The 13,019-nt window shown below is 41.3% G+C and overlaps 1 protein-coding gene across 4 annotated transcripts in view; it reads right to left on the bottom strand.

Moving 5' to 3' along the window:
- Positions 1–2,239: 2,239 nt before the first annotated feature.
- The window catches only part of CHD1L (chromodomain helicase DNA binding protein 1 like), a 47,344-nt gene continuing 36,564 nt past the window's right edge, over positions 2,240–13,019 (bottom strand). For all 4 annotated transcript variants that reach the window (XM_081308808.1, XM_081308809.1, XM_081308810.1 and 1 more), the window contains 8 exons: positions 12,071–12,219; positions 11,157–11,320; positions 10,001–10,206; positions 8,843–8,941; positions 6,604–6,674; positions 4,115–4,229; positions 3,357–3,465; positions 2,240–2,510 (listed from right to left, as the gene is read on the bottom strand). In XM_081308808.1, the coding sequence (XP_081164934.1) occupies positions 2,432–2,510; positions 3,357–3,465; positions 4,115–4,229; positions 6,604–6,674; positions 8,843–8,941; positions 10,001–10,206; positions 11,157–11,320; positions 12,071–12,219 (992 nt within the window). In that variant the 3' untranslated portion in view covers positions 2,240–2,431. The remainder of the gene's footprint in view (positions 2,511–3,356; positions 3,466–4,114; positions 4,230–6,603; positions 6,675–8,842; positions 8,942–10,000; positions 10,207–11,156; positions 11,321–12,070; positions 12,220–13,019) is intronic.

The raw sequence follows: 13,019 nt of genomic DNA, 5'->3' as shown, positions 1-13,019 counted from the left end.
CTTCTGGGTGTGTCTGTGAGGGTGTCCACAGAGAGGACTGGCATATGGATCGGCAGAGTGAATGAGGAAGACCCACCCTGACTGTGGACAGCACCATCCAACAGGCTGGGGCCCTGGATGGAACATAAAGTAGAAGAGGGAAACTTGTTTTCCAAGGTTCCTTTTCTTTTGCTGCTTCCCTTCCACAATTTACTGCAGGTTTTCCTGTCTTTGGACTCAAACTTACACCAACAACCCTCAAGGAGTTGGGCTGGGGGCTGTAACATCAGTACCTCTCGTTCTGAGGCTCCCAGCTCTTTGCACTGAGCTGCTGATGACTTCCATGCTCTCCACAGCTTCCAGATGGCCACTGTGGAACTTTTTAGCCCTTGTGTCACGTAAGCCAATCTAATGAGCCTCCTTTTACCAACAGATGTCCTATTTTCCTGGAGAACCCTAACACAGGGTCTATCCTTAGTAAAATCCCCGTGGTGGGAGCATGGTCTATAGTGTAAAGTGACAAGCACCCCCGCCCCTTCCCCCCAAGCCAACAACAACAACAACAAAAAAACAACTGTGCCCATGGAAAGATCACCTATATGCTCTGGGTACTGAGTTCCCTGTTACTATACTTCTCTCAGATGTTCAGAAACTACCCAGGTAGTGTTAGTGGATAAACTGCCAAGAATATCAAATGATTTTCACTCATTTGTTGAAGCTAAAAGTTCTGATTACATAGAAGTAGATAGAATGACAGAGGTTGTTGCTTGAGGCTAGGAAGGGTAGAAAAATGGGGGCTTTGGAGAGGGTAATAATGGGTACCAAAATACCATGGGTGAAGAGGGGAGGAGTTCCAATGTTCTATGGCATAGTGAAAACAGTCTATAACAATTATACGTAACAAAATAACTAGAGGAAACTCTGAAGGATCCCAGCACACAGAAATAATATTTGAGGAGACGGAAATGCTAATTAATTACTTCAACTTGACTATTATATATCATGACCAATTATATGAGATACATGTGTCAAATTAGAATACTGTATTCCTAGTAAGTACAAATAATACTGTCAACTAAAAAAATAACCTATGTTAAGTATTGGTGGAAAGAAAGGTGGATAGGAGGCAGTTAAATGCAATGAAAAAATCGGGGAGAGAAGAATAAGGAATCATGAATTTGGGGTCTAACTCATCTTTGGCACAGATGCTAAGCTGCAGAAGGATGAAGGTATAGGTAGGGAGTTGAACAGAATCATTAAGTACTGGAAGTACTACCTTTCTTAGATCATGATCCTGGCTCTGTGAGGTTTTCCTGCATCAAAGGCCCCTGTCTGAGACCTCTGACAAGGACTCTGCAGCATTCAGGGTGTTGACGGCCTCAAAGAGGCAGAAATCAGGCTGGCTGAGGACAGCTGCCCAAGACAAAGACTTCACATACAGAAGCAGGAAAAGTCAGACTTAGGTTTATCCCTATGACTCTTTCCTCAGTGGTTCTCGGGCCCCGACCTTCTCCAACACCACTAGTCATTTTATGCCTGCTTTGTGCCATTTTCACAATTCTCTCATGTGTTGAAGCTGAAATGGATTTAATGGGTAGGGGAAAGGAGATTCACTGTTTTTTCTGAAGTTGCATTTGACAGGCCTCTCGGCCAAAGTGTTTTTTTTTTCAGACTGAGATACTAAGCAGTGCAAAAAGAAGTGCAGGAGAAGCTTCACTTGTCGGGATCAAGACTCTCTTCTCAGCTCTATTCCTGAGGCTGTCTTTTGAAGGCATGAATTACCTGAAGGTGTTTCCTTTTCCCAGACACCCTGTTCTATTTCCTTTGTATCTCCTTAATCCAGACAGTCTTTCCTTCTGTAAAGAAAACATCTGGTGAAGGAGGAAAAAACCTAGATATAGAGGAAAAGAATAAAATGGCAAAGACCAGAATATTTATCATTATGCAAATAGTTATACAAACTGAGATCAAATAACTTTCCCAAATAAGTTGTGCATCCTCTATTACAGGTACCATATCAGAGTAACACATCTAGGAGAACAAAGTTAGAATTAGAAAAACACTATCCCAAAGCTCCCCAAATCCCCCCCGCCTTTTTGAGATACTGTTTTGCCAGTTGCTGAGGCTGGCCTTGAACTTGCAATCCTCCTACATTAGCCTTCTGAATCACTGGAATTATAGGTGTGCACTATGATGCCTGGCCCAATTCTTTTCTAAGATACTCATGACAGTCAGTCTGGACCAATATCTTTTTTTAAAAAATATTTATTTTTTAGTTGTAGTTGGATACAATATCTTTAATTTATTTATTTATCTTTACGTGGTGCTGAGGATGGAACCCAGGGCCTTGACCGTGCTAGGCGAGCCTCTACCACTGAGCCACAACTCCAGCCCCTGGGCCAATATCTTGATAGCTGGCTGCTAACTACTGGATCTGGTGCAGGGCCTACTGTTAAGGCACCTGCTGTGCTGAGGAGGAAAGTGGGGACTGTGAATGCAGGACAGCAGTCTTGCTTCTAGGGAAGTAATATCTGATAAGGGTGGTCAAGGAAGATGTATTTCATCAGTTTATATTCAACTATGTCAAAACTAATAGTTTAATAATTAGTGAAATAACCATTCTAAAAGTAATATGTCCTAATTTCTTTTCTCTATATCATAAGTACTTCCAATATTGTTGGCACTAATTATTGCTACTATTAATCTATTGTAGTAAAACTCTTATGCTACTGCTTAAATTGTGCAAGCACATAAAACCTTCTCTATTTAAAGTTTTTGTAAGGAGTTGTGACTGAATGATTCAGTAAGAATCTAAGTACAAAGATGGATTTTCTGTATAATTATAGCCATTGGGGGGTCAAGTTGGCAGCTTCTGATTTTGAATAGAGTAAAATAGTTCAAAGAATGCTAATGGAGATCTTGAGAAATAAATATTAGTTTAGTTATTGACTTAATAGAATGAATTTCATATAGCCTCTTCAGACTATATCAAAAAGTTCCCAAAATAAAATAGTTCACTTATTTGTTAACTGTTTAGAGAACAGAATAAGTTCTTAGAATCAGGCCTTGGTCCACAGACCTGAAAGATTTCTAGAAAAGTAGTAAGAAAAAAATTAGTATGTAATTAAAAGGCAATTGCTCAATTGATTCTCCCCTTCATATATTTTTAAATCTATCTCTTGGCATCCAAAAGTGTTCATGTCTATCTCATGGGTGTGCGCTCTGGATATATACATAAGTCAGAAACTGCTTCTGAGGAGGGCAGAATGAAGAACATGGCAGGAGAGGACTTGGCTGTGGATTAAATAGCAATACCAGAAAACAACATATTTCCCTCCTGAATCGGGGAACATATTATCAGGACCACAAAAGGATACATGTAAGTTGGGATGCCTCTTGCAGCCAGATGTTTCCGAATAAGTCGCTCAGTACCATACCAGTTAAAACCCCTCGTGGCATGACCGATGCGTGGAAGATGAACACTTGCTATTAAAAAAAAAAAAAAAAAAAGATCATGATGTCTGCACTCATCAAAAACGGGTTGATGGGTATACGATATACAGAGAAGAAAATAACCATTGACTGTCCACCCAAAATACACAAATACAGTGTGAAAAATATGCTGGCGAGGGGATTATAATAGGGAAAAATTAAGTTGTTCTGCTGAACATTAAGATCCACAGACTCTTGAAAATAAGCAGGCACAATGGAAGTAGAATATGATTAATGGTGAAATCAAAGATTCCCCAATAATCCATGAAATTCAACAAACACCAAGACACACTAGGTTTAGAAACAAAATTAAATTTCTTTGGCAGAGAGTCATGGCATACTGTGACTCTCTAAGGGAAAGTATAATAAACGGCTTTTCCCAATTGCGTATGACCAAATTTCTTCATCTCTAATCTTCTGCTTCCCCACTGTAAAATCATGATAAAAACGAGATAACAAATACAAAACCAACCTGGAAAGGAAAACGGGTCACACACAGACAAGATGAAGTGGTCATCACTCTGTGCTCTACCTTTGCCATGCAAACCGAGTGTGGTCTGGACATTCCTCATCTCCCCCTCAAAACGACACCACATGTCTGGAAAAAGAAGGTCCTCTCCTGATCTCAGATGGAAGAGCTTACCTTTCTTTTTCTTTGCTGCTAAAAATATCTTCTTGAGGCCCTCTTCTAGGGCTGCCATCTTAATGCCAGACAGGACATTGGAGCGATCACGGTGCTGAGCCACTACCAAGGCTAACTAGAAAGAACAACCATTAGATGGATGACATGAGACAGTTCCACTGTCAACTCAGTGACCTGCCCATGAAGGGGACATAGCCTTTTATGGACCACCTAGGCTTTGGCTCCATCCCCCCGGCCCCTTTTTTGGTTACAGAGATTGAACCCAGGGGTGCTTAACCACTAAGCCACATCCCCAGTCTTTTTTTTATTTTTCACTTTGAGACAGGGTCTTGTTAAGTTGCTTAGGGCCTCACTAAATTGCTGAGGTTAGCTTTGAACTTGTGATCCTCCTGCCTCGGCCTCCTGAGCTGCTGGGATTACAGGCGTGCGTCACTGCATGGGGTGGCTCCATCTCTTTTGTATGCTCTGCTTGCACAGCAATGTGTGATTATGTACCCATCATAACTTGTTTTTGTGGTAACGGGAATTTCTTCCTCTTTTCATGATATGTTAAAAACTAGAATCTAAAACTTGTACTTTCTAAATGTTCTCATAGGTAAAGAAAAATTCTAAGACTCTTAGGAGTAGATAGGATTTTAGAGGTTCTCACAATCCAGTCCTCTGACACTAGAGTTAGGCTGCCTGCTTGTCCTGGGAACTATTTCTGTCTAGACAATCTCTATGAAAACAGATGCCAAAGATCCCCCACCTCCTCCTAATGGGGGGAAGCTGGAGAGTTCAGGGAGCTTCTGGAGCCAATATGAGTCACGACAGTCACGTCCCAGACACAACATTCCACACTGTGAACAGTTTCCTGAGTAAACTATATTCTGAAATTCTCATGCATGGACATTATGTTGTCCACCCTCTGCCTTTTTTTCTTATTTTAGAAATTCCTGAATGAACCAATAAACTGGAAACCACTTTGTTGCTAGTCACACACACCACCAATATGAAGAGAATGAACCTCTTTCAGCCTGGTTTCTAAATTTCTTAAGTGTAAGTTTTGGTTCAAAATTTGGATGTGGACTCAGGTCTTGGAGAAAACTGTAGGTGTGGTAAGTAAATTCACTACAGGTATTCCAAATGACAGACAAGCAAGCAAGAGATACTTAAGGTGCAAAAGGAGGATTCTGATGTAAGCAGAGAAGTGTTGTACTGGTTCCTTTCCTCTGCCCGTGGCTGGCCAGGAAACACAATCTTTTACAGAAACTTTCATGTAATAAATGATGAAACCCCCAGAGTTTTGAGACATATTTCCTTACTATTCAGTAAATGTTCACTGAGCATTTCCTAGGAGCCAATACTATGTGGGATACTAAGAATAAAAAGTCCCTACACACAAAGGGGCCTGGAGTCTAGGCCAGGGGATGATAAGGAAGCAGAGGACAGTGCTCAGAAGGCTGGGGGATGGCGAAGTGGAGAGTGGGGGTCAACCTGCTTGTTATGGGATGGACCCTGCTCCCCCAAATTCATGTTTTGAATTTGGGGTACTCCCAGTACCCCAGAATGTAACTACACTTGGACAAAAGCCTTAAAAAGATTTATACTGACAGTAGAATGAATTGCAGATAACTTTCTTATTTTCATACATGAACACATAACCAGTGTAACTCCACACCATGGACAAACACAAGAATGGGCAGTTACAGGGCTGGGGATGTGGCTCAAGCGGTAGCGTGCTCGCCTGGCATGTGTGTGGCCCAGGTTCGATCCCCAGCACCACATACAAACAAAGATGTTGTGTCCGCCGAAAAACTAAAAAATAAATATTAAAATTCTCTCTCTCTCTCTCTCCCTCTTTAAAAAAAAAAAAAAAAGTGGGCAGTTACACTCCATGTATGTATGACATGTCAAAATACATTCTGTCATGTAAAATAAAAACAATTAAAGAATGGAGATTAGGGGCTGGGGATGTGGCTCAAGCGGTAGCGTGCTCGCCTGGCATGCGTGCAGCCCGGGTTCGATCCTCAGCACCACATACTAACAAAGATGTTGTGTCCGCCGAGAACTAAAAAATAAATATTAAAAATTCTTTCTCTCTCTCTCTCTCTCTCTCCCCTCTCTCACTCTCTCTTAAAAAAAAAAAAAAAAAAGAATGGAGATTATTAAGTTAAAATGAGGTTATTAGGGTGGGCCCTAATCGAAACTGGCTTGTGTCCTCTGAAGAACACAGTGAGAAGGTGGTCATCTACAAGTCAAGGAGAGAAGCCTCAGGAGAAACCCACCTAACGACACTCTAATCCTGGACTGGTGGCATCCAGAACTCTGAGAACATATGTATCTAGGTTTAAGCTGAGTACCAGTCTGAGGCACTGTTATGGCAGCTGTAGCAAACCACTCGCATACCAGAGATCTTGGCCAGCAGGGGCAGGAAAGGCTTTAAGAGAAATTATTGGGAGCCAAATGTTAGTTCTGATTAAGAGATGTGTTTTTGTTTTTAAACTTACCAGATCTTGCCCTGTGTTTCTTGACTCTTTGTCATCAATAGGAAATAAAAGGACACCTCCCAAACTCAAGTCTGAGATTAAAAAAAGAAAAAAGAACAAGAGAAAGAACACTCAGCCTCACATGGACCACTGAAGGAGAATTACTCCGAACCCTACTGTGCCTGCTCTTCCAAATCCAGTTAGGTCTAGGACCTTACCTCTGCCAGTCTTTCGTAGCCTTTCTCACTCCCCTGTTCTCCTGACCTCAGTCACCGCCTTAGCCAGTTCTCATCTGCTTCCCTCCTGAATTTTTCATGTTCTGCTAACTCAGTATTCCCCAAACGTCACCAGCCGAGTGACCTACAAGCCACGGAGAGGGAAAGCGAGTGCTAGAGGCATCCCTGGGTAGGGAGGTGGGGAGGACTTCTATGAGCCTGAAATGCCTTTGGAAGTCTTAGTGTTTGTCTCACATCATTCAGATTCTGCATTCTACTACGTCTAGTCCTATTGCATGTTTTCCTACCCCATACAAATCAAATCAAACTGACATTCTAGGCAGACGTGCTCATTTAATTCTGGGCTCTACATAACCCAGTTTAAACTTTTTGTTTAAACTAAAAAGGTAGATATCTTGCACACCCCAATCTTTTAATTCTAAAATACTGGCTCTGCTACATCATTTTCTTTTTAATTTTTTTTTTCTAGGTGACAATGGACCTTTATTTATTTATATGCAGTGCTGAGAATCGAACCCAGTGCCTCACATATGCTAGGCAAGTGCTCCACCACTGAGCCCCAGCCCCAGCCCTGCTATGCCATTCTTCTGATCAGGTTTCCTGTATGTCTAGCCGTGATCCCCTGGATATGGTCCTACTTGGAACGTATCCCCTGGACAAGCCATGTATGGTCTTCTATGATGTGGCCAACCCTCCCTTTACAACTGAACTCTGCTGTTCCTTGGCCTAAGCCTGGCCCATGCGTGTGGACTGTGCAATGACTTGGGAACAGTAAATACTATAGGGATACCAAAAAGAAGGTGACTGTTAGGCATCTCTTGCCATTCTACCCACCTATTCAAATTCAACCCATCTTCCCAGACCCCAGATAACTCTTACCATTCCAGGAAGCCTTGGTCCAGTTCCACCTACTCTGATCTAGGCTATTTAAATCCTTCTTCAAGGGGCTGGAGCTGTAGCTCAGTGGTAGAGCTTGCCTAGCATGCATGAGGCACTGGGTTCAATCCACAGTACCACATAAAAATAAAAAAATAAAGGCATTCTGTCCATCTACAACTACAAAAAAAAAAAAAAGATTAAAAATACTACATTCTCAAGGTTCTCTTATTTTTCTGAAAATTCTTACTGTCTCCTCTTAGCTCCAAAAGTTTTCCACGTACTGTTCTCTGCCCTCTCATTTCTCCAACACGATTTCTAACAGGGACCTCAGTCTGCACCTCTGGCTCTGACCGCTCCTGGGTTCTCTGTACCTTTTTGCTTTTGTTTTGAATCCTGCCAAGTCAAGATCTAGATCTGGGTTGGCTGTTTCAACACACACACACCAAACCCTTCTTTCAGCAACGTGTTTTACACCCTTACGTTTCTCTCTACTTTAGAGAACTGGGCAAAAGAATGAGGAAAAACCAGTCTCTAAGATATCAGGAGGGCCCTTCTTTGTTGGACAAGGTCCCGTGACTGCTCAACGGCAGAAAATGACCTCAGTGATCATCTTACTCTTCCTGACATGTTGCAACCTTGACACGTAAAGGAGGTGGCCTTTTCCCTTCTGTGTGACAAAGGACAATACTTCTTAGTTTTCTAAGTTCTCCTAGTCCCAAACAGCCTTATTTCTGTCTCCAGGGAGTGTTGTACCCAGGCTCTGCTGACCTCATAATCCACCTAGCACAAACCTGACCCACCACCCACAAGTTTTAATAGTGTGTCGCATTTCTCTCCTATAGCTGTCTGACATTTTTATGGGATATTCCCTTATGAAGATGGCATGAGTTGGATGAAATAATCTTTATTCTAATACTTGAAGATGCAGCAATTGACATTTTTCAAAATACCTACACATTCATTATCTTCACTGTAGTCCCACGGGGTAGGTGTGACAAAGCATATACCTTACAGATGAGAAAACAGGCAGAGAGATGACAGAATTCCGATCCCAATCTGCTCTCCTAAGTCTTCTCGAGGGCTAGCTAAACCCAATACCGTCCTGAGTGTCTTTTCCTGTCTTATTCCATTGTTCTGTTTCTTACCTTTCATTTTTCCTGCCAGCTCATATATTTTTCTTGGCTCAGCTGATCGTGCTTCCAGAGCCGTGAATAAGCCACCTCTGCCCCAGCGGCCAGAGTCATCTGATGGAAGAAAGAAAATTTTCATCTGTAAGAGGCAAAGTCAAGCCCACAATTTAGAAAAACAAAATCACACAAGATAGGCTTGTAGAAGAATGATTTTTTTTCAAAGGGAAGGATCGATATATCTGATCTCCTAAGAGAATCATAGTTGGATTCCCAAATATGTTCAGGTTTTCTGAAAGATACGCCTGGTCATCATAACAGAAAGGCAGCTCAAAAATGAGTGTTATGAAGAAGCAGGAATCTCTGGTGGGTCTATAACTCTGGAGGGTGGAGAGTGGATGGAACACAGCAGTGACAAGCACTGTTAATACCACAGCATACAACTCCCGTTTTACAAGCAAGGAAGAGAAAAAGTTAAATGACTCATTCAAGCTCACATTAATGTAGCTGGTTGGCACCTGGTATTTATACCCATTCATACCACAACTACTCATTTACCTGTATCACACGTCAGACATCATTCCAGGTACTGGGGTAATACAGTGAACACACATGCACACACACAGTCCTCTTCCATTAAGCTTGTGTTCTAATGCAATGAGACAGTCAAAGACGTACGTTAATATGTCAGAAGGGGATAAAGGTAAGTAGTGTAGAAAGAGGACCGAGTAACAGAGGCAACATACAGACTGTTTTACAAGCAGACATTTGAACAATGCTTGATGGGATCATTTGGGAAAATAGGGTTCCTGGCAGAGGATACAGAACATGCAAAGGTTGTCAGGGGAACACACAGGGAGTTTCTCAGAGAATACAGTTTTCTTCTAAAATGCAGCCTTGTTTCACCCTCTTAAAAAACTTGTGCAGAGAATGAGACAGATATTGTCCCATTAACATAGATTAGGAGGCTGACACTCAGGGACAGTGGGTAACTCCACCAGGTAAACCAAAGAGCCAAGAGTCAAATCCACGTCCGCTGATTCTACAAGCCATGCTTTCTTGGCCACATGACACTGCACTGGGACCAGCCCTTAAGCCATGACTGTGCCTCATCCTCTCCCTTTCTTGGCACCATGAAGATGAGGCACCCTCCCTGTCCCATACCACTTCTCGTACCTACACAATGCACAATGAAGGCGTCCTCGGCCTGGGCCTGAGGGTGTGTGACGTCACCGCTGACATACTTGATGGAAGCTGGGTCTGGGTCTTCGCAGCCCAGCTCGGCAGCACCCCTGTCTTCATCATCCTCGAGGTCTTCAGGCTCACTCTCCTCAGAGGGCAGGCAGAAGGACCGGTAGTTGTTGGACTTCCACCAAGCCATCCTTCAATAGGCCAGAGAGAAGAGAAAAGTAACCTCTCCTTTGAGCACAGTTTGCACTGCTATTCCCAAACAATAACTGCCAAGTAAAATGCAATTACAAACCCACCGATTGAAGTTTTCTGCTCAATTGTAAATAAACAAGTTTTAGTGATTAGCCCAACTATCTCTTGATTACACTTCAATAATGAGCAGCCACCAAATGTCCCTGTTTTTAAGAACATGACTAAAAGGGACTGTTCAAATAAACAATTCCTTGTCAACTATAATAAAATCTTTAGAATTTCTTGTTTCTCTGCTGTAGGTACTCAAGACTTCTCGCTAACGTAGACTCAACGTTAAAGCTGAATCTTTGAAAAAGTGTTCTGTGGAGTCAGGTGTGGTGGTGCACACCTGTGATCCCAGCTACTCCGGAAGCTGAGGCAAGAGGATCACAAGTTAGAGGCCAGCTGGACAACTTAGTGAGAGCTGGCTCAAAATAAAAAATAAAAAGAACTGGGGAAGTAGATCGTGGCAGAGTGTCCCAGGTTCAATCCCTAATCAAAAAAAAAAAAAAAAAAAGTATTCTGTTACCAACAGGAACTACCAGGTTGATACTTTTTTGAATTTTTAAGTGATGTTCAATTGTGGAATCCTTTGCCAACTGTGACCCTCAGCTTGGTTAGTAACACAGACATACTTTTTTTTCCATCAAATATATATTAAGGGCTTGGGGATATGGCTCAAGCAGTAGCGCGCTTGCCTGGCATGCACGAGGCGCTGGGCTTGATCCTCAGCACCACATAAAAATAAAGATGTTGTGTCCACCGAAAACTAAAAAATAAATATTAAAAAATTCTCTCCTCTCTTAAAAAAAATATTAAATTTCCCATATGAATATCCTTCCCTTGTCAACAATCTAGTAGAGAAGACGAGACCTACGTCACTGGAAACCACAGTACTTTATGGACATACTTTTTCTTATGTTCAGCCTCTTCCTTTGCCCTCTTCTTTTCCTCTATTAATCTCTTTCTCTTGGCTGCTGCTTCTTGTCTTCTTTTCTGTCTTTCCTCCAGTTCTTCTGGGCTCAGAATCTGCTTCCTTTTGGTGGACCCCTCCACTAGGCCTGGGATAAGAACCTGTACGAAAGACAAGACCACAGCCAAGAAGATCAGAGACTTCCTATTCCTCTGAAGTCTCCTTCATCCTAAAGTACACTCTACAGAGGTAACTCGCGTAGGATTTCACAGAGCACAGCATCCCTGTGTGGTGGGCACTGGCCGCCAGGTAATCCAATTTAATTTAACATTCATATTTTGCATCGCACTGGCACGGCGCGCAAAGCACTAGCATGGCTGGTAGTGATTTTGATTCATCTCATTAATAATAAGGTGCTTACTTTTTTCTTTGATTGAAAGCATACACCGTAGGATGGCATTTAAAGTTTAAATAATTTTAACACGAATCTTTCTACAAATGTACAGTTCCTTTTAATACAGTATTTTAGCATGATTATCTTAATGATAGCTAACATTTAGATAGTACATTTTCAGCACAAAATACTGTGAACATGACATGTATCGTTTATGATTGCCATCATCTCTTAATGAAACAGGGTCATGATTATCAACAGCAGGATATGGTATTTTGATGTAACATGGTGATCCCTTTAGGGTGGCTTAGAAGAGGGACAGGCCTACTTTTACCTGCATTAAATAGTACAATATACTCAGCTTGTTAATGTTTTTTATACTAGATTTTTACATAGCTTTTTATATAGGGTTCAGTTAATTTGTTATATTTTAACAGACACTTATTTCTTAACAAATCATCTTAAGATATAATTTTTTGGAAGACTTTATGATTTCACACAAATTAACAGCTCTTACACTGCCTTTATTTCGGAGTAACCGGCCTTCTTGACTTGTTTTCTCCAAAAGGGTTTTCTGAAGATTCACCAGTTGTTCAAATGATTTTCTGTCTTCCTTACTGGGCCCTTTAGAATAATCTTTACCTTCGAATAAGTACATATGGCTTTCTAAGAACATAAAACACAACGTGAGAAATGTTAAGACACTGAAAAACAGGTCAATGCTACTCAAAGCAGTGACTAGGTGAATAAGAGAACAGCCCTTGCTCTAAAGGGCAAAGACCAGCTTGTGATGAAGGCCTTCCATTTCCTGTTGCACTGACACTGATAAGTCTGGGTTCTATACATGTTCACTTTTCAAAGGACAGAGCATTGACTTAAAACCCTTTTGGGTCCATCCGAGATGATATGGGAATCTCTGCTGGATCCCTCTACCCTGCTGAGTCTCAAATCACTCACTCATTCCACAACTATTCCCAGTGTAAATCTCACTGACTTTTAAGAACCACTAATAAAATCTCTACTTTTTAATCCCAAACATACTTTTAATACTCTTTTTTCCCTTTTTCTATAATATTAAAAGGAACAAGTGGCAATTCTATGAGAAAATGAAAAAAAATCACAAAAAATAATCCCTTGGATTTATAATATTCTTTACAGATCTCACAAAGCATCTGCATGTTTTTTACATCAATCGTGTTATAGCTAACCCCACTTATGAAAGGGGAAACTGAGACTCACACAGGGATTAAATGGTTCCAACTCTTTCTGCTACAAAATGAACATGGCAGGTTTTTCTAATTCTAAGATCAATAAGTTCTTTTCAGTAGATTAGTGTGTATGGAAAAGTAGAAAAAAAAGCTTGCAAATAATCATGGCAAAAACAACAAGAACAATAGTATAATCTTTTTTCTTTCTTTAATTTTTGCAGTGCTGGGGATCAAACCCAGGGACTCACAAATGCTAGG

Source organism: Spermophilus citellus, assembly GCF_964194105.1.
Source record: "Spermophilus citellus genome assembly, chromosome: 9".
In the NCBI taxonomy this organism is placed as follows: Eukaryota; Metazoa; Chordata; class Mammalia; order Rodentia; family Sciuridae; genus Spermophilus; species Spermophilus citellus.
This window is presented reverse-complemented; position numbering and strand designations above follow the sequence as displayed.